Source organism: Hylobates moloch, unplaced genomic scaffold (genome assembly GCF_009828535.3).
Source record: "Hylobates moloch isolate HMO894 unplaced genomic scaffold, HMol_V3 SCAFFOLD_2, whole genome shotgun sequence".
NCBI lineage: Eukaryota > Metazoa > Chordata > Mammalia > Primates > Hylobatidae > Hylobates > Hylobates moloch.
The window spans coordinates 128,185,126-128,213,071 of NW_026652277.1; the positions used below are offsets into that span (position 1 = coordinate 128,185,126).

The window sequence follows — 27,946 nt, forward strand, 5'->3', positions numbered from 1 at the left end:
AAAAAAATGCTACATTTATTTCAAATATTTGACAAGTTATGAAAGTCCTGGAACAGGTTTCTAAGAACTACAACTCCCAGTGGACACATGTTCCACCATCCTTTTCTTCCTTTTCTCTAAAAGATTTTAATTGATTGAGAAAAACTGGTTCAAATATCAGTTGATTTGAATGCATTATTCAATAAAAGAAGAATATATGTCATTTTAAAAAATAGCCTTTCTTCTATACAACTGTGTCCAACTGGGCTATAGCCTTTCTGTTTAACTTTTTTTTCTCTTCCTAAGCAAATAAAATCCCAAAAGTTAAAAAAAAATCCTAAAAGTTCGTGTATAACCTTTGCCTGCTGAAGAAGCACACGTTGGCAATGACAGGGCTCAAAGCAGCCTCGTTCCTCTGGGTCACAGGCGCAGCAGGCAAACACTCAGCCACAAAGGCCAGACACTTGAAAGCAGAGATTTAAGAAGGAAATCAGTTGTTCTTCATGTTCAGAAAAAAATGAAAGGTGTTCTGAAACAGAAAACAAGAAAGAAAAAATAAAGCAGTCTATTCTCAGGCAGTAGCACCGATTACCCAGGAAGACCTCAACTTATATAAACATTGAAATCTTTGAAGTAAATGAAGATCAGCTGTGATGGTTAATTTTATGTGTCAAATGGACTGAACTAAGGGTGCCCAGCTAGCTGGCAACACATTATTTCTGGGTATATATATATAAGGATATCTTTAGAAGAGATAAGCATTTGAATCAGTAAGCTAAGTAAAGAAGATTATCTTCACCAATGTGAGTGGACATCATCCAATCCGTTGAGGGCCTGAATAGAAGAAAAAGGTGAGGAAGGACAAATTTGCTCTCTGCTTGAGCTAGGACATCTGTCTTCTCCTGTCCCTGGACTTCAGCACTGTGGCCTTCAGACTTACTCCACTGGCTCCTCTGGGTTTCGGGCATTCAGGCTTGGACTAGAACTACATCAGCTCTCCTGGGCCTCCAGCTTGCAGACAGCAGATCATGGGATTTCTCAGCCTCCATAATTGTGTGAGCCAACCCTCATAAGAAATTTCTTTCTATATGTCTACATATGTCCTACTGGTTCTGTTTCTCTGGAGAACCCTGACTAATATACCAGTCAAATGAGAAATGCAAAGGCTATTTCTTTAGATTTTACTGTAGCAAGGGAGTCAGCCCATCACACTTACATTTGGCAGAGATTCAAAGGTAGGCAGAGGGGTGAGAAAGCTTCACAACAGAAAAAAGAGAAGACTCCGCATATGTCCTGATAGGCATGGGGACACTGTAGGCAAGTTAACTAGAAGAAGAGCATCCTATATGGTTGGTCCTAAGTTAGAAGTGGGGGCAAGCATATTTTTTTTTCTCTGATTTGTTCTAAGTTGGAGGTGGGGGCAAAAATTAGGGACGCTGTCAATTATTAATCAAGTCCTGGCCATTTTGTGCAAATTGTTACAGAAGTTATTGTTTATCTTTCTGGATTATTTCTAGAGCTAGCAGTATGGCTTCCTGCAAGTCTGATATATTCGTATAGCAGGCTGGCTTCCTGTCTTGTTTATTGTAGATAAGGGAATTGGTTTCCTGGGCAGGTTGCTGCAGCTTGTGGGCCAGAGTTCTATTTTTATATGTGGTCTAGCTATTGTCCATTTGTACATTCAGTCTGTTGTCTTTCAGATAAAGACAGATAGCTGTCTTGGAGCAGCTGACCGATAGCCAGCAAGGTGATTCCAGTATTTCTAGAGAGCTATTTTGGGACAGCTAATTCTTCTAGGCCACCTTGCCCAAAAGTGCCTAAGGACACACTTGCCTAAGTGAGCACATCCCTCTGAGCTCGATGCCCCAAGATTGCGAAGAAGGAAGGGAAGGATAATTGTGACGCTAGCAGCAGGGACCTAGAAGGAGGGGAGGGAAGGAGTGCTCAGTTGTTCTCAGCCCTGGCTCTCAGAACTTTGTGGACAGCTTTAAGTAAACACTGATGCAGCAGCTCCGCCCCACTCACCAAAGATTCTAATTTCATAAAGCAGGGCTGGGCATCAACATCGTTTAAAAACTTCCCAGGTGATTCTAAGGTGCAGCCCAGGTTGGCAGCTACTGACCAAAATGAATAATGTTTCAGAGACACTGGGAACAAATATTAAGCAATTAGTGAAGATGAAATCAGGGCATGCAGCCACGACCACTTTCTCAAGAAGCCTCCAATCTTGCACTCTTGTAGCGTTGCACTTTAGAAATATAAAATGCAGAGTGAAGCTGAACTAGAGTAACAAATAGGCAAAGGTCATAGAAGGTGAGCCCACCACACACAATAAAAATGCCACAGGATCTAAACCACAGGCATAGTGAACAAAGGAGTACACTTAAAGCTGCTTCGAAATGACTGAAATTCTACCTATTCTGAACAGTGGCCTTCATTTTTATTTTTAACTATTAAAAAATTATTTCCTCCTTTAAAAAATGCCGTTTTATCATAACCTTTTATTTCTCACAGATTACGTATGATGCATATGTGTGTTTCCAGTCTGTCTAAACTTATACATTTCTCAAATACTTAAAACAGAATTCAGAAGAGTTGCACGTGGGGTATATAAACTCCAAAACCTCAAAAGAAGCACACACACACTCTATATACCTGGTATCCATCTTTTATTTCTAGTCATTTCTAAATTTTTGAATGTACCAATGTATGTGAATCTGATACAACACCACCCCCTGGTGGAAATCTATAGAAAAGAGCCCACACTTGATTTTACTTGAGAATGTTAATATTGCAAGGAATGATTATGACTGTAAAAAACACTGGTGGGCTTCTCTCACTGTCTACCAGCAGAATGTTCTCTGCAAACAAAATCATATGCAAGTTCTGAATGAACACAACACTAAAGCTGTAGCTGTGCTGAGAGCTTTCTCTTTCCCACACTTTCATTGGCAACCCTGTATCTCATTCAGGATGTCCAAAATATAACTTACTGTATCATTTAACAGAACTAGTCTTCCCCAAAAATTAAAATTAAATCCATTTCTCCTCAAGCCTTTTTTTTTTTTTTTGAGACGGAGTCTTGCTCTGTCACCCAGGCTGGAGTGTAATGGTGCGATCTCAGCTCACTGCAACCTCCATCTCCCGGATTCAAGGGATTCTCCTACCTCAGCCTCCCAAGTAGCTGGGATTACAGGCACCCACTATCATGCCCAGCTAATTTTTGTATTTTTATAGAGATGAGCTTTCACCATGTTGGCCAGGCTGGTCTTGAACTCCCGAACTCAAGTGATCCACCCACCTCGGCCTCCCAAAGTACTGGGATTGCACCAAAGTACTGGGATTGCAGGCGTGAGCCACCGTGCCCAGCCTCCTCGAGCCTCTTTACCTCAATATCAGCATGTCATTTTCCATCCACCCAAGCTCTCTAGAGGAGTCACAATACACATGCACACATTAAAGGCTCTGATTAGGCCTGAGTCAAAAACCAGGTTAAATTCATTTAACTCAACAATTCCAACTCATTTTTTTGTGAGACACATTCCCCTCCTCCCCAATACTTCTTAACAAACTGCGGAATACTCTGATTATATTTCATTCAGAATGATTGTTCCACCTTAATTAGCAAATTAGTTCTTTGGCTGCACATGCTGTTCATCTTCAAAAATGCTTAGGCAAAGCCAACCATACTGCAAACCAGCTCTCAATCATTTACAGTAATGGAGTGTACAACCCCTAGGTGTTTGACCCCAGGCAGCTATTGAATTGATATGACATCCATAGGCAACTTCATCTCTGTCTCCTACCATCATTACCAGCTGAGAGGAGGAAAAGGTTGCTGCTAGTACTAGGAGCAAGCATGCTTTGTCTTCAATTAAACGTCATAATCCAGCATTGTGTGAGCACAATGTAATTTTATTTAGAGGAATTATGTTGCTGACTTGGCTATAACCTAAGAAGATTACGGGCAGCTCTGCAACTGACAGTGATTTAAATGTTTTCCATACATTATCTCCTCCTGTGGATTTATAAGCCAAATGATATCAAAATCTCTACAGCTTCCAACATTCATATAAATCTGCATAGGTCCTTGGACATCAGTTCTAAAGAAATTTTACTCTATAAGAATTATTTTTAACAAAAAATAGAGCTTTATGCCCTATGCCATTAATGCTAGACTTCCTAAGTAAGCTTACATGTTGCATCGTTTCTTTTGTTGTTGGTGGTTTTTTTAGAGGTGGGATCTGGCTATGTTACCCAGATTGCACTCAAACTCCTGGGCTCAAGTGATCCTCCTGCCTCAGCCTCTCAAGTAGCTGGGACTACAGGCATGCCACTGTGCTCAGCTTACATGTTACACCACTTCTAATGCTGAAAACAAAGAAATGTCTAATTAAACTTTCATGCAGTGGAAAAGTTATTTGAACCTGTTCTGTGCTTTGATCAACAGTCTCTCAGTCTATTTGCTGTCATTTTATGTCATCTACAGCTTAGACTTGGGAATGGGGGTCCTGAGGGCATGGACACACTCGCTCACCAGCCTGGCGGCCTCCAGAGCAGTGCCCCAGTGCACCGAGATGCCCCCACTCCCATGGCCATAGTGGTGGACTACAGGCAGCCTCTGTCCATCTCGCACAAGGAGCTCTGTCTGCAGTCGCACGGCTGGCCTGTAGGGCCTCAAGCCCACCTTCTCCCTGATGTTGCAGGCTCCGTGGAGGGAGGGTTCCAGAGCACAGCATCGGGAAAGAATCTCTCTGCTATTTTCTGCATCTGGGGACAGATTCCAGTCCCCTTTTTGCCTAGTTCCACCTAGGGTTACATGGGATGTACCAGGATAAATATATGTCAGCCCACTGCCATCTCGGATAAAATGCTCCACCCAGGGAGCCTGAACTTGGAGCACTTGGCCCCTTACAGGGAAAATCTTTGAGTCTCCTGCAAGCTGTCTGCTTCCAAGGCCTGAACAGTTGACCACGATGTCAAAGGACGGATGAAGTTCCCACAGGTCTTCTATTCGCCGAGTGAGTGTCCAGCCTCCACTTCCTTTTATCCTATGGAACAGAGGCCATGAAGTGAGCCTTTGTTAGTGTCCTGATCAACTACTTCCAGGAAGTAAAGGAAAGGAACCCAGGAACAAAAATTAGGCGATGATCTGATGAACAAACACCTCAAGAGCTTCCAGGGCCCAATCAGGCCAAATTCTAGCCATCAACTGCTTCACATCCTAGGAAGTGGGGATTTCTAAAGTTGAATCTAAATGGAAACCACTTGAAAATTCAAAACAAAGGAAATTATATGCTTTGCCCTTTTAAAATTTTGTAAAATTCCTATATTATTCTAGATGCTGAATAAATGCCAAGTTGATTTGGTATTTTAAATGTCCAAGCATTTGTTATTTATACCACTTATTTAACACCTAAACTTGCTACCTTAAACATTTTATCTCATATTGTTAACTCTTGCATGCTCCTTTGTATTAGCCTGGTCTCCCTAACTAAAAGGTACAGGGGTCATATCCCCACCAGCTTTATGTCTACAACTATGTTAGCACGAGAAGAACACAAAATATTTGTAGCTGATGAGCTAAATGGCAGCTGTGTTTGGTAATTATTATATTTTTTGGACCAACTATATCAATAATGAAAAGAAATGGTTTATCCAGTACCTGTAGTCTTTATTTAAATCGAGGTAAAATACACATAACATAAAATTTACCATTTTGACGATTTTTAAGTGTAAAGTTCGGTAGTATTAAGTACATTTACCTTGTTGTGCAACTGTCATCACCATCCATATGCACTATCCATCTCCAGAATATTTTTATTTTTTCTGAGATGGGGGTCTCACTCTGTCACCCAGGCTGGAGTGCAGCGGCGTGATCTTGGCTCACTGCAGCCTTGAATTCCTGGGCTTAAGTGATCCTCCCACCTGAGCCTCCTGAGTAGCTGAGACCACAGGTGTGTGCCACCATGCCCGGCTAATTTTTTTGTGTTTTTGATAGAGACAGTGTTTTGCCATGTTGCCCAGGCTGGTCTGCAACTCATGAGCTCAGTCGATCCACCTGCCTCCGCCTCCCAAAGTGCTGGGATTATAGGCATGAGCCACCGGGCCCGGCCTTCAGAACTTTTTTAATATCGCAAAATGGAAAGTCTACCCGATAAACAATAACCCCCAGGACCTGTAATCTTATTCACAGGTCACTTGTAGAATAGAGAAAGAGACTATCAGCAGCTCTGTTCAGTAGACGCAGGCCGAATGCTTGCATGCAGGGCGCTGCTAAGAGGGACCAGAAGGGTGTGAGTGACAGTGCCCTTCCTCAAGGGCTGACAGAGGAACTGGCAGACAGAAGTGTAAATGCTTGGCAGAATGGACTAAGTTCTACAGGAGAAGTGGTGTGAAATCCGAAAGCCTGGCTTTATGTCCCAGCTCTGCCTCACATTAGCTTTGAGCTCTTGGCCAACTCACCTCACTTCTCCAAATCTCAGTTTCCTCATCTGCATCATGGGGAGGATACCTCCCTTGCCTGTCTCACAGGATGGTTGTGAGGTTCCAATAAAATAATGGCCACTACTTTGAACAGTCATCAATCACAATACATTTTAGAGGACCGATATCAATAAATCACAAATTCCTCAAGGGGAGAGATTGTATCTTATGCTTCTTACCATCCCTATGACCCAGCTAAGTGCCCCACACCAAGTGGACTGGAAGTAAGTGTTAGCCAATACTAAAGACAATATGAAATCCTGATTTGGACCTGTGATGGTTAATTTATGTGTCAACTTGATTGGGCTATGGGGTGCTCAGATACTTGGCCAAACATACTCTGTGTGTTTCTGCAGAAAGTGTTTTTGGATGAGAAAAATGTTTAAATCAGTGGGCAGAGTAAAGCTAATTGCCTTCTTTAATGTGGGTAGGCCTCATCCTATCAGTTGAAAGCCTGAATAAAACAAAAAGTTGACTCTTTTCCAAGGAGGAAAGAATTCCTTCTACTGGACTGCCTTCCAACTGGGACATTGGCTTTTTCCAGAGTCTCAAGCCTGCTGGCCTTTGGACTGGAGCTACACCATCAGCTCTCCTGGGTCTCCTGCCTGTCTGCCAACTCACCCTGCTGATCTTACACATCCTATTCATTCTTTTTCTCTGGAGAGAAATACAGGGTGGCAGAACTTTGGCATCTTCTCTCTCTGGCTGCTGCAATCCAAGCCATTTCAGGGAGAAACTGGGAAGGGCTGACCTTGAAAATGGAGGCAGAATGCTTGTATCCTGCCTGCCCCTAAGAGAGCAGAAATGATCATCACAGCAGTTCTGAGCGCTATGTACTTTCAAGGCCAGATAAACAGGTTTAATGTAAAGGAAAATAACAAGAAAAGACAGAAACTTCTGCAATGGTGGTCAATGACGGCATGGGTTTGACAACTAATTTTAACTTAGCAAGGAGGGACTCTTTGAAGTGATTCTAACTTTCCACCCCACTTCCTGTTTGGAGAGTTTAACTGAAACTTGTATTAAGATCAGCAGAAAACTGGCCTTCTGATGCTGGATTGCGTTTCTAGAAAATGCCTCATGTTCGTGGTGGTGCACGCCTATAATTCCAGCTACTCAGGAGGCTGAGATGGGAAGATCCCTTGAACCCAGGAGGTGGAGGTTCAAGCCGAGATCGCGCCACTGCACTCAAGCCTGGGAGACAGAGCAAGACACCATCTCAGAAAAGAAAGAAAAAGAAAGAAAGAGAGAAAGAGAGAGAGAGAGAATGCCTCACGTTGATGAGCGTGGAAGAGACCAACATTGCTACTCAATGGCATCTTAGATCCTGACCCCAATAGCTCAGCTTCCTGTTCCATCAAATACAAGTCACAGGCTGTCATCTCAGCATCTTTGCAGTTCTCTGCATCTGACTGAAGGTCAAGCTGCTAGGCAGAGCTCCATCTGCTCAGTCTCTTCACACTCCCTCCCTCTGCAGAGACCTCTGAAGTATGTCCACTGACCAGTTTCAAGAACAGTTTGAAACCTCTGGATTAGACTCATTGATTATTCAACAAGTGTTTGTTGAGGGCTTGTACTGTGCCCAGCACCTTTAGGAGGCAAGAAGAACTCAGAGGCTGTGCTTGCTCTGAGATCACATGAACCTGCACTGCACTTCCTATTAAATGCAAGCTGCATTGCCAGCATCAATGCTTCAAACAACAGAATCTAAATTCTGTTGCTTTTTATTCTAAAAATCCAAGGAAGGGAGTATACTGTTTACCTGAGGCAAGGAAACCACAGAAAAGAATCTGGCAAGAATCTACACTTTGGGGCCACAGAGAACCAATAAAGCCAATGGATTACTTTTTGGTGTAATTAAAAGTAGTTAAAAGAGAGAGAATGCAGCTGGAGCTACTGTTTTGTTTGTTTGTTTTATAAGTAAAACTGTTCATAGATAAAAAGTATTAAATATAGCAAATATTATGGGGACAGGTTTTTTTGGCTCTCTCAGTAAGAATAACCAATTTAGAAGCTTAAATTATGTTCTTAAACATGTAATAATAGATAAATGTTTTTAAAGGTAAAATAACTCTGTAAAGGTTGTTTTTCCCCTTAACATTGGCACAGAAAGAAGAGTAAATTGGAGTTTTGTAGTAATACTGAGCAGCAGGTTTCAGTGTGCTGATAATCTTTCAAAAAGTGAACAAGAAGAAAAGACCTTTAAAAAGAGCTTAGGAGGCCTCTACCCTTTACCATTCATATGACCTCGGCCAAGTTATTCCACTTCTCTAAGCTTTAATCCTGTATCCATAATATGGGGGTAATAATACTGACTCCCTAGGCTTGTTGTGAAAATGAAATGAGACAACATCTGGAAAAAGCATAACACTGTGTCTAACACACTATAGCTGCTCAATAAAGACCTTTTATTTTAAAAGAAGTGCTTAGGGGTTTTTCATGCTGCTGTAAAATACAAGACCCAGTGCATTATCTATGAGTATTCTTACCCTCCATACCTGTATATCACTTATGTTTCATTAAGGATGATATTTCAATTTTGGAAAGTTTTAACTGATCATTATTTGAACATTATTTTGATTTTGTGGGGTTTTTTTTATTCTTACATTGTAGATTTCATGTGTTAATATTTGAACTTTATGTTCAGTGCTCCAGATATCCTAATTAATTAAAACTCAGAATTATTTTCATAATTTGGGGGAATAAGAGAATCTGCCAGCCTTGGGATTTCAGCAAATTTTTAAAACTCACTGAAATTGTTTCCTAGGGATAAGAATGCCTAGCTTATAGGGTTTTTATGATGACTATGCAAGAATTAAATAAGTGCAAATGTCTTTTCCATTTCAAGGGTTCCCTGCTGGTCAAGCTACTGATAAAAGTCCAACCTGTGCCTGGTGACTTTTTAAGCTATCCTAGTGGCTGGGCCTTGTCAGGCTTCCTGTGCTGGATTGCTCCCAGGCCTTGGATCCCAGAGGAAAACTCACTAAATGTACCTGGAGACTTATCACCTTTATGCTGTTGTAATGCAACCACATAGTGATGCCCATCATTATTATGTATCCCATGGGCAATGCATAAGATGGCACCAATGCATAGGAGGAAACTGTACCCAGAAGTCAGATGTTAAATTAGGTGACCAAGTGCCTACCAGGCTGCTTCTATGACCATATGAGGTCGTTATTCTGGAACTTTGGGGTGACATGGTTGGAGGTACAAGAAGCATGATGACTTTCCTCTTGGGGCTTCTTGCAACTGAGCAAGACCTCATCCTGGACAGAAAGAATACCATTGTCCCAACCTCCCATGAGGAAATAGGGTTAGGGGCACTCAAGAAGCAGGGCTCATGAAATAGCCCCAGCATCCTCTGGTCATCACCCTAAAACATAAGAGTGTCCATTTCCCCAAGCTTAAGTTAGCCCTCTGCTGGACTGCATCAGCCTGACCTACAAACCTGGAAGATGGTCATCCTCAGTGCTTTTCCTTCACCTCACTGGGAGTTTCAGCAAGGAGGTAAATTGAGTTGGCTGTGCCCCTGAGGAAAATAAGGGTCCACTAAGCAAATCTTACATGCGTACACACATACACACACACACACTCGGCCTCCCAGGAGCAAAGAGTCCCCCATCCCCTCTCTGCTCTTGGAATCAGAGGCAATTCCTATACTCCACTGAAGCTGAAGCCATGGCAAGAAAGGAATCTCAGGTAGCACTAAACAGGTAGGTGGGAGCTGTGATGCAGAGAGCCTGTGGCTGGCAGCGGGGACAGGGGAAAAGACAGGCCCCTGGTGAGCTCCAGGGCAGACATGGCTGGCTAATGGGGCTAATGATGGTGCCGAGGAAGCCAGTTTCTTTTGTAGGCATTCCTGTGAGTCAGGCCGAGCAGGAGAACACAAGATACAGGAGAAGAAAAAGATGGGCACTAGAGGACTCTCCCAGAGAAAGTTACAGAGAGGCCTAATCAGCTAATCAGAGAAGGGGCAATGAAAGTACCGGGCAAGTAGCTCAGTGTGGCCAGTGCTGTGGTCAGCATTGGGCCTCCTTGGGGACACAGGATAAGGCGTGGCCTCTTGGAAAGAGATCAATGTGTCCATGTTACAGGGCCCAGCACAGAAATGGGCCTCTCAGTTTTCTGAATGTTGTCAAAGGCAGGACAATCCTGGTCCCTCTGGGAGGATTGATTTAGGTGGGCTGCTTGGAGGAAGACTTAATGCCTCACTGACTCATTTCCTGGAATGAGACAGTAATAAAGCAGCAGAATTCAACTCCACTGGCAGAATATGATATGAATATGACCTGCATGGGTGATTCAAACTCTGTGGGGTTTTTGTGTTTCTTCTGTATATTATTGGGCATTATTGTTTTACTTTTTGTTTGAGAAGGAGATGATCTCTTCCATCTTTTGAAAAATAATAAAGATCTAATTTGTAGTACAAAATTTTTTTTGTAGAAGTTTGTATTATTTCAAAAGAATCGTGCTTAGGCTGAAGCCATTGCTGTGTGGCTTGCTGAGCAAATGCTTATTTTTGAGTGAGAACACTGAAGGCTGAACACTCACATTGTGTGGAAGAGGCGTAGGTGGCAACAAAATAGACCTTGAGTGTGAGGAGCAAACAGAGATTGTGTGGCGTCCCATCTGGGTCGCCTGGAGGGAGGTCAGTGGGTGGCAGCCCAGAGGGAGGCCCAGGTGTCGCCCCCTCACCGGGACGCGGCCCTGCCGCCCTCCCCGCCTGAAATGCTCGCCCTGAAAGGCCCGACTTGGGCTGAGAGAAGTCCCGTACTGCAATGCCTCCTGCGGGAGGAAAGGGGACACGTGGCCTTGTTCCTCCACCAGCCTGGTCGGACGCAGGCTCCAGGCTGCAGGGAGCTAATGTGCATGGCCAGGGGCCACCGGGCGCTGTCTGTGGAGGCCCCACACCGGGGTCAGGAGGGAGCCAGGTCTCAGGGGCACAAGGGGGTGAGGAGCAGAGGCGCTGAAGTCTTCCCCGGTAGCACACCCTGTGCCTTCTGTCTGAGGCACTCACGTCTCAACCACCTTCCTGGCGGGCACGCGTATCAAACAAACGAACTGAAGAAGGTCTCCCCAGGACTCGGGTAGAAGGGCAGCCCTCGGTCCTCTCCTCCCCGCTGCCCATAACCGACCCACAGCCGGGAGGCGGCGTATTCCCAGACACCGCCCTCTCCTCCGGTCTTGGGCCAATGGCTTTGCGGTCCTCGCAGCCCCAAGCCCCCTGGCGGGGGTCGTTTTAAGTAGCGGGAAATGCTGACCGCAGGCCCGCAGCCCAGGACGGGGTGGCAGGGTTGACCCAGGCCTTCTTCCCGCAGTCAGGGGTCAGGCCTGAAAACACAGAGATGATGGAACTACGGGGCCTGTCTTCTAGAAGGCGATGCTTTGGAAGCAGGAAGAAGACATCGTTCAGATAATATTTGATTCGGTGTGGAAATGACGGGGGCTGCCCGGAGCTAAAACACTCTCTCTCGGAGTAGTGGGAGCTGGGAGGGTGCGCAGGAGCGGGCCGGGGCGGGGACTGGCGCCCACTCATGGTCCCGCCTGGGGACCCCCAGCCCCCGCAGAGGAGGACGTTGCCCACGACGCAGGGCGGCACCAGGCCAACTGGGAGACTTATGAGGACTCCTCAGAGGAGGTGACTGTGTGCTGGGGGGGAGGCTGGCGTCCCTGCCTCTGCCCCTTCCCACGGTGACACCTCTTCAGGTGCCCTGGGCCTTCACGCCCCCTCCCTACCCCATCAGAACTCTCCTCATCTCCCCAGGGCCTTATCAACAATTCGCCTCTTAAAGCAAGGTGAAAGCAATGAGCCCTCTCTCCCAGGAGGAGTTAAGCCTTTGCATTTCACTTCTAGACTTTAGAGCCAATGCTTCAATGAAAGTTTGGGCCGAAGAAAGTTTGTGAAGAAACGCTTCACACCCCCTTCCCTGATTACCCATAAGCTCAAGGCTGTCACTAGGACTCAAAACTTACTCTGGCTCATCTGAGCCGCACCTTCTTTCAGCTGGGCACCCAGAGGACCCCGCTCTGGCCCTTCTCCAGCCATGCTTTCTTCTTGAGGAAGTGAGTGTGTGGGGTTCGGGCATGCGCCCAGCCAGAGCCCTCTCCCTTCACTTCCAGCCCTTCTTCTGGTGACCCAGGATCCCCATATTCCCTGTCCTCTTCCAGGACCTGCACTGTCTTCCTCCCAGGGGCAGACTGTGCCACTGTGTGCACCCCAGAGCCCAAGGAGTGGCCAAAGACACCTGTCTTCAGGGAAGATATGGATAGAGCGCGGTGCTTCCCGGCATGCTCCTGGGCCCCTTTGTTGCCATGTGAAGATGCAGGACTCTTAGGAATCTAGAAATTCTAAATGTCAACTTGGACTTCCAGGTGGTTGTTATGGAGGTGTGTTCTTTAACTACACCTCAAATCAGGATTTACATTGCAACAGAGTGAAAATTTCAGGGGACAGAGGAAAAGAGAATGGAAAAAGAGAAAAGACAATTTCTTTCTGCACTGAATTCATAAATTTAAATTGTGGCATTCCATCAGGTTTGTGTTAAGGGAAAGATGGTGGAAAATATTCATGAAAAGAAAATGTTTTTCTTCTCCAAATTTGGAGTGTGTGGAATTTTGTTGAGCCCCAAAGTAAAAAAGTGCTTTAAAAAAAAAAAAAGCAAATCAAGTGAACATATCAAAAAGACACAAGAGCAGTTTGAAGGGGCTCCTACTCAGCTAATCTTGGACAATTTGAACATCAAAATGATGGAGGGGGTAAATTATAATTCATTGAATAAAATAGGTATCAATTAGTTCATCCTGATATAAATACATATAGGAAAAGGAAAACTTCTTTACAGTAGAAAGCAAACTATATAGATGGAGTTATAAAGTGATCACTTGGAAAACATCACAGTAATAAATAGTTTAGGCAAGAATCATCAATGGCAGGGCACTGTGGCTCACGCTTCTAATCCCAGCACTTTGGGAGGCCGAGACGGGCGGATCACGAGGTCAGGAGATCAAGACCATCCTGGCTAACACGGTGAAACCCCGTCTCTGCTAAAAATACAAAAAAATTAGCCGGGCGTCGTGGCGGGCGCCTGTAGTCCCAGCTACTCAGGAGACTGAGGCAGGAGAATGGCGTGAACCCCGGAGGCGGAGCTTGCAGTGAGCCGAGATCGCGCCACTGCACTCCAGCTTGGGCGGCAGAGCGAGACTACGTCTCAAAAAAAAAAAAAAAAAGAATCATCAATGGATGCTAAAATTCGCAGGTGAAAGTACTACTTTCATAGGAACTTGTTTCATGGGAATAGGATATTTACATAGTTTCAGGTATGTCACAACAAAATATTTAGTAATTACAAAGAGAAAAAGTAGTAACCTCACAGTAGAGATACCTGGCATTCTAGGTGATGAAAGTTGACAGCCCCAATAAGGGGAAAAGCTGATATCATCTTCCTCCTGCTATGATGCAATAAAGATTCAACATTACTTCTATGCATTCCCACCCCAATATGCAGGACCTCAATCCGATCCCGAGGAAACATCACACAAACCCCAATTGAGGGACATTCTATTATATGAAACAACTGGTCTGTACTATTCAAACTTGTAAATGTAATAAAAGACAAAGACAGACTAGAGACTAAAGAGACATGACAACTGAACACAATGTGTGACTGTAATTGGGTTATGGACTGGAAAAAAATTATGTGTTGTGTGTATTTATATTTATATGTGGACATTATTTGGACAATTGGCAGAATATGAATAAGGTCCATAGATTATAGTGTTGTATCAATATAATGATACTGATTTTATTATACTACTGTGTTTATGTAAGAGGATACCCTTGTTCTGAGAGCAAGTATTTAAATATTTAAACATGGGGCCAGGCACGGTGGCTCATGCCTGTAATCCCAGCACTTTGGGAGGCCGAGACGGGTGGATCACCTGAGGTCAGGAGTTCGAGACCAGCCTGGCCAACATGGTGAAACCCTGTCTCTACTAAAAATACAAAAATTAGCTGGGCGTGTTGGCAGGCACCTGTAATCCCAGCTGCTTGAGAGGCTGAAACAGAAGAATTGCTTGAACCCAGGAGGTTGCAGTGAGCTGAGACCATGCCACTGCACTCCAGCCTGAGCCACAAGAGAAAAACTGCAACTTACTTTCAAATGGTTCTGAAAGAAAATATGTATAAGGAGTAAAAAGAAAGCGAAAATAATGAAGCAAAATGTTAGGAATCTGTAGGAAGAGTTTATTAGTTTCTCTACCTCCCTTAGCTCTGTGTCCATTACCATCCCTGACACATACCCCTGGCCATCCCCACCCAGGAAAGCCCTTAATCAGCCCTTGACCATGTCTCTGAGGGAGAACAATACTCTTAGGTTCTCACTCATCTGCCTCTTTCTGATCTGCTGGAAACCGCAGGGCTCCAGCCAAGTTTTCTAGAAACCTTACTGATCATTAAGACAAAAATCCAAGATGAGAAAGCCACACAATGGACTTGGGGGTAATAATGAAACTTCAGCCCAAACCACTAATAATACCAAAAAAAGTTAAACTCCTTAATGACACCTCACCTTTTATACACAATATTTTGTACATGTTCTTCCATTTTAAGCTATTTTTGAGTCATAATCTAAAAAAGTTATACATTGTATTGAAAGTAAACTCTACCATTTTTTGCCATGCCTAATAATTTCCACTTACCTAAATTTTATTTTATTGCCTTTTTCCACAGGTTCTAACTTTTTTGTTTTATTTTATTTTATTTTATTCTGGATTTTATGAAGATAAGTTATATGATGCCTCAATTCCTTATCACTAGCATCAATGCTTCCAATTTTGTATTTCTAGTCATTTTTAGAAGGGGGAAAATTCAACACTACACACTATTGCCGCTCAGGAAAGATGGTGATACTGCTAAAATTTGCTTGTTGGCTGGTGGGCAATTCCATCATGTGATAGCTCAAAATATACGTTTATCAGCTGATGTAGACAAGTCCGAACTTGGCATATAAACAGTGGTTTATGAGCCAGTGAACAAGGCACAAAAGGGCATGGGTTTTATGAAACTAGAACTTACAGAAGCAAAATGCCCCATATAAATTGCTAAGAGGTAAAAGTGAGAAGAGCACTTGAAAAGCTACAAAACTAGATCGTGATGCCACTGACATGTGCCTAGCAGATCTAGGCTTCCTCCTTTCTGCTCCCATTCTAACCTGCATAAGTCTGTACTTTATTTTACCATGTGTGTTACTGTCATTGTTAATTAATATACAAACACATACACACAGTCATCCGTAATAGACCATGAAATTAGTTTAAAAAGAAATCATATTTTATCCTTCTTTTTGACTAGCTTCTAGCATAATGCCAGATATATATAAGTGTTCAACAAAAAGTTGTGTAATTAATGAATTATATGAATCAATTATCCTATAACCTACATCTGGTACCAGATCACTGTTGCCCCGGCCTACTTCAAGTCACTTTCCCAACATTTACACAATAATTCACATTGTTCCTATTTACCAAAATATACACATATGGGAATTGAAAGGATCAGTATTTCACAACTCTCAACATGCCTGGAAGTCCAGACTAAACTAAAGACAGATTTACTGGTGTATCTCAAATGAAGAGATACTCTTGCTGTGTTTCCTAACTGGAAACTAAGTACTAGTTTCCTGAAAGTCCTGAAAAGTAAGCCAAAATGCAAGTTCAAGCTATCACGGGCTGAACTTAATGAGGAAGCAGTGACATAATTTGGATAGGTCCTTAGTTTCAGAGTTCTTATTTAAGACAAAAGGAAATAATGAAACTTTTTTGCTTTACCACAAATGAGAAAAAAGTCAAAAATAATTTATAATAAGCAAAGATTCTCTCATCCAAAGAATTAGAGTAAATCATATCATTTTATAGCTGGAAATATATTCTCCAAACTGTTCCATTTTACAGATGAGGAAAACTAAGATACTGTTTCACTAAGAGGGTTTTTACCGGGGGCAAGAAGGGTAGGGAATAAGTCAGGCATCAAAGTACACACCAAAAATAGAAGACAAATTACTAGAAGCATGGTGTGACTTAGTCCTTGTGACACAAACACTGTCTTCAGATTGTTTTACAAAGCCTTAGCCATTTGTGAGTGGCAAGGCAATGCAAAAGAGCTCTGAGGGACGCCAGAGACTTTTCAGTATGTGTTTTATGAATAGCTACGAAGTGATTTATGGCTATGACAGATAAGGAAATAGCAGGGAGCATTTCAACTGACCTTTTCTCCAACCACGGGAGGTAAGCAGGGCATTCGCATTTCAGGGTTGTAAAAGCCTGACCAAACACATACTGGGAGAATTTCTTCAACTCAGCCGCGGTCATCTTTCGAAATCCCAGAACCACGTCAGCCCAGAATGGCACTTCTTCGGTCGGAGTGCTCTGAAATATCTGCCAACTCAAACATATTAAGTGAAAATTTTTTCCTGAAATTTGTGAAATAACATATTTGTAGTAAACTTCACATGACATTCTCTAGAGCATTTATTTTATTTTATTTTATTTTTGAGACAGAGTCTCATTCCATCACCCAGGCGGGAGTGCAGTGGCACAATCATGGCTCACTGCAGCCTCAACTTCCGGGGCTCAGGTAATCCTCCCACCTCAGCCTCCCGCATAGCTGGGACCACAGGTGCTTGCTACCAAACCCGACTAATTTTTAAAATTATTTGTAGAGCCAGGGTCTTACTATGTTGCCCAGGCTGGTCTCAAACTCCTGGGCTCAAGTGATCCGCCTGCCTTGGCCTCTCAAAGTGCTGGGATTAGAGGCATGAGCCACTACACCTGGCCTAGAGCATTTTAAAAATTTAGTTTCTATAAACGCAAAGAGAAAATGATCTATTTTACAATTCCCTTAGGTTCAGATAACTCAGTAGCTAAATAGCAGATGTTGGTGACTGGGCAAATAAAACATCTTAAAAGTAACATGCTTTTTAAAGATGGAATTTAATACTCCTTTTCTAAAAAGCTCCTGCCTAGATTTGGTTGTTAACAAGAAGGCTATAATAGTACTACTAATAGCTGCTATGCAGATGTTTAGATTTGTAAATATTGGGTTGTTTTCATCAGTAAATGAATAAATGTTATAATGCCAGGCTTGGTGGCTCACACCTGTGATCCCAGCACTTTAGGAGGCAAAGGGGAAGTTCAAGACCAGCCTGGGCAACATGGTGAAACCCTATCTCAACAAAAAATACAAAAATTAGCTGGGTGTGGAGGCGCAAGCCTGTAGTCCCAGCTACTGGGGAGGCTAAAGTGGGAGGATCAACTGAGCCCAGGGAGGTGGAGGCTGCAGTGAACTGAATTGGACCATTGCGCTCCAGCCTAGATGAGTGAGACCCTGCCTCAAAAAAAAAAAAAAAAAAAGTTATAAATCATCATTGCTCAAAAATAGCAAGGAAAATAATTTGAGTGCTATGCATAGTTGCTAATAATTCCCACATCGGAATATGTATCTCCGGGTAATTGATTCAGAGCAGTCCCCATGAAGGCACAAATGTCCTTTACTGCAGGGCTCTGTGCTGGCCCACTCTTGCCCTGGGCTAGCTTGCCCTCTTCCATATCTTCACCAAGACCTACAGGCCAGACACTTAGAAGGCTACATTTCCAGTCCTGAGCACTTAGAAGGTTATATCTCCAGTCCATTCTTTCTCTTGAGCTCCAAAAACAGATCTAGACCCATGTTACCTACTCCCCACTGGATAAGTCCACTTAGAAGTCTCATGCATTTACACACACACGCATGCATGCACGCACACACACACATCCACTCTTTTCCCAATCCTACCTAACTCAGAAAATGGTACCCATCCATGCAGGTGCTAATGCCAGAAACCAAGAATCATCCTTGATTCTCTCTCCCTACTCACCTCTCACACACCATCAACTGAGAAGTCCTATCAAATCTCCTCTTAGGCATTTCTCAAGTCCATCTACTCTCTGTTTCTACTATCCACACCCAATCTATCTCATTATCATCTCTTCCCACAAATCTATTCTCCACACTACAGAAAACATATTTTTGAAATGCAATTATGACCAGTCACTTCACTGTGTAAACTCCCTCAACGGCTTCCCATTTCTCTGGACTTCGTTCAGTCCCTCCCACACACCACAGTCGCCCTAGACTCAGGTCTAGGTGTATGCTGTTTCCTCCACCTGGAATGCTGTCTCCTTCGTCTCCCACCCCGCCTCGCCCCCACTTCACCTCTACAACTTCACCAGACTAACTTACACTCTTCCTGATGGTCTCAGATGAAACACCTTGATCTGGATGGCTTCTCATCACTTCCCAGAGCAAGTTTCTTCTCCAGACATATGCTTCCATAGCACCCTAGCCTCTTCCTTTTGGTAACTCATGTCCCAGTGAGTTTGGTAACTCATTTGATTTACTGCATTCCCTACAGACCATAAGCGACATAAGGGCAGGACTGTGTCTTCCTTAAAAATTAACACATATTTGTTAAGCATGTACTATATGCTTAGTGGTATTACTAAATTGCTCACTGCTATATCCCTAATACCTGAGAAAGAACTTGTTACTGAAGAATGCTGAATATGTTGTTTTGAAGGAATAAATAGAAGAATAAGGCTATATACTTATGCCAAAGATGCACAGGGGATTTGAATTCTGGACATGGCTGTTTCCAAAAATTGCTTAGAGCCAAAATTTGTGAATTAGACTGACTCATGTTGGTTTTGGACAAAGACAGTGTGACCATAAATCAAAGAGAATTTTTTTTCTACTTGGCTCATCAACTGGCTCTAGATTTAGTTATACAGAAGAATCAATCTATAGATTGATAGAAAAGCAAAGCTGCTACTTTGGGGAGGGGCTTTTGGGAAATTACTGACGTCAGCATCGTCTTGGTGTTTGTGATGGTGAGGAAAAACAAGAAGAGAAAAAGGGTAGCAATTCACTCAATGCAAATGCATACACTAGACTAGCAGAAAACATCAGTGGGCAGCCTGACATCAAAAGAGGAGGTAAGACACATTTTTTCAGAAGGCCGCAGAAAGACTGTGTTATCACACAGGATAACACATGTATGTTACATGTGTAATATGCACCAATGACATGTATGTTACATCATATGATGACACTGAGATGTAAAATGAAAGTGACAGAATATTAAGTGATCTCAGTTTAAGAAGATATTAAAAGAGGTCATGTTTTAAGTGCTAGTCTTACCAATGGAAATGTTAAATAGCATTTATTCACAAATTTTCATTTAATTATGCATGCCTACTGAAATTATACATTAAAAATGAAATAGAAGCGTGCTAACAGTTTCAGAAATATTTTTTTCCAAATGGCACTTCAAAAGGCAAGTTTAGTGACCTACAAAATTTCCTTCTTTGGAATATCTCATTCTCCAAGGACACCGAATAAATAAGAAGTCCCTCTCCCTTAGGTCTCTGCAGCCATCCCAACGTCATACCTGTTTGCTTTCCATCAGCTGCACCATCCCCACATCACCCAAACCCAGCATTTACCTCCTGCATGTTTTTTTAACCAAATTTGCAAATCACTGCATGGTCTCTGAGGAAACCCAAAATCAGTTGTATTTGTGATGAGAAACTGTGATTGTTGTTTATTGTTAAAAAGTTTAATACCATAACTTGTCTTTCTTCAGTTCTTTGGGGTAAAGCCTATAATGCTCTTTCTGAATCCTCCTACATCTAAGTCAGCACTCTGCTCACAGCAGCTACTCAGTAAATATTTTATGTTGAACTCTAATACCTGTTAAGATCATACTACACTCTAAAATAACTTCAAATTTCTTTACTTACCCTGATACCAAATGAACACCAGCATCACCAGCTTCTGCAGAATTGGCAATTGCAAAGAGGTGATTAAAGGTCTCTCTGAACCACTGCTTCTGCGTGTGAATGGGTGTATCTGTAATCATGGAGAAAAGCGAAGTGGAACAGAAAGGAAAATGATGATAATGACAGTGCTTCAAATAAGCTCCTTCCTAGAAACTTGGAAAAAAAAAATAAGGAGGCAAAAATAAAATAAGGAGGCAGGGAGGAACATTAATATAAAGAGCCACATTGTGGCAGAGGATCTGTCAGCAACAAGAGATTTGCATGTTGACACATGCTGTCCAAATCTGCTCATATGATTAATCAGTGGAGGGAAAACAGGACAATAAGGGCAAAACCTGGCATGCGAGCCAGCTGGAAGGTGGTTTTTGGTACTAGGTATATTCCAGAGGTCCTTGGTGGGTCTATAACCAACCTGAGCAGAGCTTAGTTCATGGCTGTGGGATCCAGCTGGCCACACAATTGAGACAATAGGACCAAGGACGGAGGGCCTCATTCTTGGGGGCTGAAAACATAGTGGATGACATGAGCAGGTCTGTGGGGCCCAGGCCAACTAGGACAGGGAACAGACTGCACCTCGATGGGGGTCCCAGGGGCTTGCCTCCTGGTACAAGGAAACAAGGCTTGCATGCTGGAGGTGAGCCCCCTGCAGGCCAGACTTCCCGGCAGGGGCTGCCATTACCCTCCACACCATGGAATCAGGTGCCAGCCAGAGTAGCAGTCCTGAGGCCAGCAGGGGCGTGCAGGGACTATACCATCCCCCAGGCACCTCTGCCACAGCACATGGGGTTGGACCCAGACACAACTTTTGGAAGAGTGCCAGACCTGTTGGGGAGGAAACAAGAGGCAGCATTTAAGCCTCAAAATAATAGTGTCCAGTGTAGGCACAGAGAGAGCAGGAATGACCCAAAATCACAGACAAATCCAGCTGTGGCTGAAGTATGCGGCCATCTGATTCCTGTGGAAGGATCATGAGAGAGTGGCTAGGGTTAGGCCAGGGACCAGGGAACAATAAGCCTCAGGGGCTGCTATGAGGGAAGCCACAGAGGAGACGAGGGAACTGAGGCAAAGAGGGTGCTAAGTTGGCTCCACTTAGAGAGGTGTCCCTGAAATTCAAGGAACAGATAGAAAGACCTTTGGAGACATCCTGCTTCCCAGGCAAAGCCCCCAGGTCACTGAAGGCATGTCAGTAGCGGGATTTTCAGACAATTCGCTTGTTATAGGGCCAATAAATATTTCTTTAGTAGCAAATCTGTACTGCCATCTTTAAACATGTGCCCATGTGAAATTAACACTACATTCCAAAATTTCACACTGGGGATGCTGCTTTAGAAATAAGGAATAAATAATAAGCTGCAGAAAGAACTAAATTAGGCCTCAAATAGATTTTACCCAACAATCTATGCCAGTGTGTGAGGTTGTATTAAAATGCAACTCCCTGTTCTCACCCCAAACCTTAAAAACAAAATCTTGGCTGAGATTCACATGCTGCAGAAGTCATCCCAAAGAACAGACAATTCCCATCCAACAGTGGGTCTAGGAAGCCTGGTGACCTAATTCATGTTCAAGTCCTGGTAAAACAGAACTATAGCTGGAATGGTGGAAACAATAGCAAATGCTGATATAGCACTTACTATGTGCCAGGTACTGTTCTAAATACTCTACATATATCAACTCATTTAATCCCCACAACAACCCTATGGGACAGGCATGGTCTCCATATGGTATTGACATTTATGAGCACAGGAGATAGTTATGACTGTGGCTCATCTGAATAGTGTCTAGGAAAGAAACCCAAAGAGAAGACCAAAGTCTTTATCTAGCAGCACCACAGAGAGAAAAACTCTGGTCCAGGAGACCCAGCCACCTGGTCAAAGAGAGATTTCGGGCCTCGATGGCCCTATGAGCCCTCAGATGAGAGACCGCCTTTGAGGGATGATTCCATGACTAGCTGGCAGCCTTCTGAACACTCACTCAGGCCTGGTACAGGCAAGGGAGAGCCTGGAAAATGGTCCCAAGAACTCTCGTCACAAGAAAAGCACTTAGTGTAAGCTGGTGTATTAGTCTGTTCTCACACTGCTAATAAAGATATACCCGAGACAGGGTAATTTATAAAGGAAAGAAGTTTAATTGACTCATGGTTCAGCATGGCTGGGGAGACCTCAGGAAACTTACGATCATGGTGGAAAGGGAAGCAAACAAGTCCTTCTTCACATGGCAGCAGGAAGAGAAGAATGAGAGCTGAGCTGAGCAAAGTGGGGAAAGCCCCTTATAAAACCATCAGATCTCCTGAGAAATCACTCACTATCACGAGAACGGCATCATGGGGTAACTGTATCCATGATTCAACTACCTCCCACCGGGTTCCTCCCACGACATGTAGGGATTATGGGAAGTATAATTCAAGATGTGATTTGGCTGGGGACACAGCCAAACTATATCAGCTGGCATCTGGTGGATGCCCCAGGTGCCTGTGTTTGTTTCCTGGGAGGGAGTTCCCAGGAGCTGACCAGCCAAGCTCCTGGACCTGCAATGCCAAGGCCACTGCTATTACCACCCTAATAAAAGATATGTCTATTCTTTCTTTGGGGTCTTTGGACTGGAAAACACAAAGCACCAGCAAAGGCAGGGATGCTGTGCTGAGAACAGGAGTGTTAAGGAAACACATGCAAACTGGGTGCTAGGACCCCAGCCTCTTCCCCTGTCACCTTCTTAAATGCCAGCTGGCATCTGGGCCTTCACCTTCCCCAGGCAGGACATGGTACCCTCTTCCCTGGGAAACATGACCCGCCCAAGAAGAAAAACTTAAACTGAATGACATCACAGATGTCCCCAAATAAATGGCCCTGCCCTCTTACTCCAGCGAGCTCACTGGCAACGAGCCATATGCAAACACTCAGAAATTCCCATCTGCTGTTCAGGGTCCACTCATAAACATCAGCAGACAGGGAAAGAATACCACATGGCCAAGAAAAATCTCTATCATGAAAAATGAGAAAATTGGAAAACAAAAACAAAAACCTCCCACAGTTTGGAGATGACAGATACTCAGATACTATTCAGGGAGAAAGTTTTTAAAAACTGTTATTAGTATCTTCATAAAGATAAGAGAGGACATTGCAATCCTCTAACACAAATAAGGTGTTATAACAAAGGAAAATTCAGAGAACCAAAAAGAGATTTGGAATATTAGAAATGTTATAGTAGAAATAAAAAATTCAATAGCAAGGTAAAAGATAAAATTGAGTACATCTCCCAGAAAGTAAAATAGAAAGAGATAAATAGGAGGGGGACAAAGCTAAAAGAATTGGAGGACCAGTCTGGGAGGTCCAGCATATTAACTTTTCCAGAAAGAGGGAAAAGGACTTCAGAAGGGAGGAAGTTAACAACTGAGTAACTCAAAGACTGCTTCTTACATTGAAGAACATGAGTTTCCAGATTAAAAGGACAGGGCAATTTTTACATTCCAGATTGTTGGGGTTTGTAATCAATGTTGTAACCTATTTGATGGTTTAAACTATGGGCATATATAACTTTGACAAAAAAATAAAAAATAAAATTAAAGAGGAAAAATAGAGTGGAAATGAGGAAATGGGGACAGTGTGTATAAACTTCATTATTGCAGCATGATTTTGGTTTCTATTTAATGCTGTTTTCTTCCTCCCCCATTTCAAGTGGAAAATACAGAAAGGAAAGGATGCATGGAAGTGTTCAAAAATCAATGCGTTGGTGGGGCATGGTGGCTCACGCCTTTAACAGAGAGGATTGGGAGGCCAGGAGTTCAAGACCAGCCTGGTTAACATGGCAAAACCTTGTCTCTACTAAAAATACAAAAATCAGCCGGGCGTGGTGGCTCATGCCTGTAGTCCCAGCTACTCTGGAGGCTGAGGCATGAGAATCTCTTGAACCCCAGAGGTGGAGGTTGCAGTGAGTCAGAGAGCCAGGATCGTGCCACTGCACTCCAGCCTGGGTGACAGGGCAAGACTCTTGTCTTAAAAAAAAAAAAATCCGTGCATCTTCAGGTCTTAATACATATTAACTAATTATGATTGACTGATTACAAACATATTGATAATTGTTCTTATACAGGCTTAGAAGTTAGGATAATTTTAGCTCCCTTACAAGTAATTTCTGACTTGATAGTCATTACTGTTATCAGTGGGAAGACAGAGCCGCCAATCACGTAGTTGTCAGTGCTGTTCATTGCATGCTTCTGCTATCCATCTTCTGGAACTATAGAATCACGCTTGCTGGCCTCCTGCTGAGGGTGGAGACATGTGGCCTGCTCTGCCAATGAGCCATCATCAGAAGCGTTGAAAGTTGCTTCCTGTCCAGAGTGTTTAATCACAGAGGCGAGAACCTCAGAGGTCCCCTCCCCTCCGCCCCTGGGCACATGCGCTGATGACAATCAGGATGACAGCTGCTCCATCGGCTTAGGTCCTTGATGACAAGCTGGCCCCTTGCCGATGCTCAATCCACATGTAGTGTGAGCAAGAAGAAACTTTTGCCTTTTAAGCTGCTAAGATTTGGATGTTGTTTCTGTCCTGCGGCATAACTGAGGCTGTCCTAAGAGATGAACCAAGAGGACGTTAAAACCGCACATTATGGCCAAGCATGGCGGCTGTAATCCTAGCACTTTGGGAGGCCAAGGGGGATGAATCACTTGAGGTCAGGAGTTGGAGACCAGCCCGGGCAACATGGCAAGACCTTGTCTCCACAAAAATACAAAAACTAGCCAGGCATGATGGTGTGCACCTGTAGTCCCAGGTACACGAGAGGCTGAGATGGGAGGATCACTTGAGCCTGGGAGGTCGAGGCTGCAGTGAGCCAAGATTGCACCACTCCACTTTAGCCTGGGAGACAGAGTGAGACCCTGTCTCAAAAAAAAAGAAGAAAGGAAAAAGAAAAAAAACTGCATATTATGCTTACACCTATAGCCAGCCATCTTTATCAATAGAATTCCACTAACATCATTCTATATGACATCTATTGTATCTGATAGAGGAACTGAAATCTCTCACCTGGATAAGTGTGAGGAATAAGCATTCCGGCTGCCACATCGCTGGTGGTATCTGGAGTAAACTTGTCTGAAATGACGGTAACGGAGCATCGGGGCACCAGTTTGGAGATGCACACAGCCGTGGAGAGCCCCACCACACCTGCCCCGACAACCGCTATCCGTGCTGTGTCCATGGGCCTGTGAGGAGGGAAATGGGGGCTATACACGTTGTTTTAAGGATTTTCCCATCCAGACAAAGTTTGGTCTTGACAGTTTTTTTCCTTAGGTCTTCAGCCGCTCAGAATAAGACTTAGCCTATTGGTGTTTCTTGTGGGATAAAGAGGATATCCCCATAAGCTCACTTTCCATTAAATATTGGGGTATAAGCAACAAGGTCTCCATGGGCTTTTAGACAGTAGCACAAAACTGGCTTGGATTTGCCTTTAGGACACCCAGCCGGTAAGTAGGTCTGCATCTGGAGGAGTTTTCTACTCATTCTTCACCCTTTCCTTTTTTTTCCCCCCTGAAATGGGGTCTTGCTCTGTTGCCCAGCCTGGAGTACAGCGACAAGATCTCGGCTCACTGCAACCTCCACCTCCCAGGTTCAAGCAATTCTCCTGCCTCAGCCTCCCGAGTAGCTGTGATTACAGGTGCCCACCACCACGCCAGGTTAATTTTTGTATTTTTAGTAGAGACAGGGTTTCAGCATGTTGGCCAGGGTGGTCTCGAACTCCTGAACTTGTGATCCGCTGGCCCCAGCCTCCCAAAGTGCTGGGATTACAGGCATGAGCCACTGTGCCCGGCCTCATCCCCCTTTCCTAAACCATTTTCCCTATGGGCACAACCTAGGGAAGGTTGACAGAAAACCTCAGAGCTGTAGTCTCTGCTCCCAGAACTACCCGAGGAGCAGTGGTGAGGGGCATGACCCACGAGCAACTCAAAACTCAACTCTGTCTACAAACTTGTTTCTAATAATAAGGACATTACAGAAAGTTTCAGCAGCTGGACTCAGTCTCCTCTGTCATCTGCCACTGTCACCGGCCCCCTCTCTGTCCTGGACTGGTTCTGTAACCTGAGGAGAAGCCTGTGGTCTCCTAGCCTCCACTCCCTCATCTGTAACACAGAACAGATGGATTACTTGCTCCTTTGGGTGGTAAATAGGAGAGACCCAGTGAGGTAGTCTCATAAAGGGGGCTGCTTGGGAGAGTCCGAATGGAAATACAGGGGACAGACATCCCGGAGCCCGGGCCGGGTGTCCTGGGGCTGGCTGCCGGTCTCCCACCCCTCACCCACAGAGACTTCTCCACTGTCGGCATCCCCGCCTGCCTTTGTTTCCCTGTTTTGGGCTTTCCCCATCTGTTCTTGCTCTGACTCTCTCTGTATGGCTCAGGTTTAAAGTCCAGAGAGAGAAAGTGCAGTTGTACCAGTTGGTCATTGCATCCCGTGTTGGACAAAATTCTAGCACCAGGCCAGCTTGCTGGGCTAAACCAGCCTCTGAATCGGCCCTTGGCATAGTTGCCCTTCTCTGTCCAAAGCACAGTAATCAGGGCACTGGGCCACATGGTACGAACCATGGCCACCCACACACAGAGGTTCACCTTTCCTCTGGGAGGGTGGGCAGCTTCCTCAGCAAGGGCTGTTGGCAGGAAAAACGTGGGCTTGGTTGTTAGTGGCCTCTGCTTTCTCTTCCAGTTCTGAAGATTCTCACACTACGAGACTTTAAAGCCCTCCAATGAAGTTTAGTGTGTTATTCCTATTCCTCGAGCAGTCTATGCATTTCTGTGTTAATTTGGTACATTAATTTGATTGCTGTACAGCGGGCTGGTCAGCTGAGAGAGAGCGGGCCTGCCAGGGCTGAGAGAAGAGAAGGCAAGGGGCCCAGGCCTGAGCAGCCTGGTGGTGGCTGGCTTGAGGAGTGCTGCCCTGCAGCCACCGATTACCTTATTGACTTCACTGTTTCACATCAGCCTCCCGTGTCCAGCAACTCTCTCAAAACAGCTCTAATAAACTAAGTTGAAAGGACAAGCAATCTGTGGCTAAGAATAACCAGCTGCCAGGGAGGAGGAGTGAGCGAGCAATGTGGTGTGTCCTGGCACAGTGGCCTGTCCATCACTGTCCCCCGACCCTATTCAGATACACCCCCAAACTCCCAGAGCACGGACGGAACGACCCCTCAGCTGAAAGCAAGAATTCAAGTACCTGTCTCTGAAAAAGCAGTCTTGGAAGCCACCAAAGTCTCTGGCACCAAAACTTGTTTCCCAGTGCCTGGCTGGTCTTGTGCCCTGAGAGACAGAGGGAAAGCGAAACTGCTTCCCATTGGTGACTTGATTCAGGACATTCCCCCTGGTCTTCTTTTCCATTGGCCTGCATGGCTGTCTCTGTCACCCATTGCCCTGGAGAAAGGAGCAAGTGACCTCAACCTGTCATCTCCATGGTGCTGTCTCTGCCAAGCCCTTCCTTTTCTGGCCCGTGAGCCCTCCATCTGGCTGCCAGCCTGGGCTTTCTCCAGCTGATTTGTAGGTATGGTGAATAATGGGTGAGCCTGTCCAATTTCCAAGCTCGTTTGGCTGCCCACAGTTAGTCGGGTGCCTGGCTCTGCTGGGTCAGCTG

At 44.3% G+C, this 27,946-nt stretch overlaps 1 protein-coding gene across 3 annotated transcripts; it reads right to left on the reverse strand.

Moving 5' to 3' along the window:
* On the reverse strand, nucleotides 1-27,644 carry DDO (D-aspartate oxidase). 3 transcript variants are annotated; one of them, XM_032156585.2, is made up of 6 exons: nucleotides 27,536-27,644; nucleotides 25,359-25,534; nucleotides 20,302-20,410; nucleotides 16,730-16,906; nucleotides 4,895-5,030; nucleotides 1-508 (listed from the first exon to the last, which is right to left on the reverse strand). In XM_032156585.2, the coding sequence occupies exons 2-6, from the start codon at nucleotides 25,528-25,530 to the stop codon at nucleotides 470-472; spliced, it is 633 nt and encodes a 210-aa protein (XP_032012476.1). In that variant the 5' UTR covers nucleotides 25,531-25,534; nucleotides 27,536-27,644; the 3' UTR covers nucleotides 1-469. The 3 variants fall into 3 exon arrangements, with proteins under 3 accessions (XP_032012476.1, XP_032012486.1, XP_032012460.1); XM_032156595.2 differs by lacking the exon at nucleotides 16,730-16,906; XM_032156569.2 differs by lacking the exon at nucleotides 1-508 and having other exon boundaries at nucleotides 2,641-5,030.
* Nucleotides 27,645-27,946: the final 302 nt, after the last annotated feature.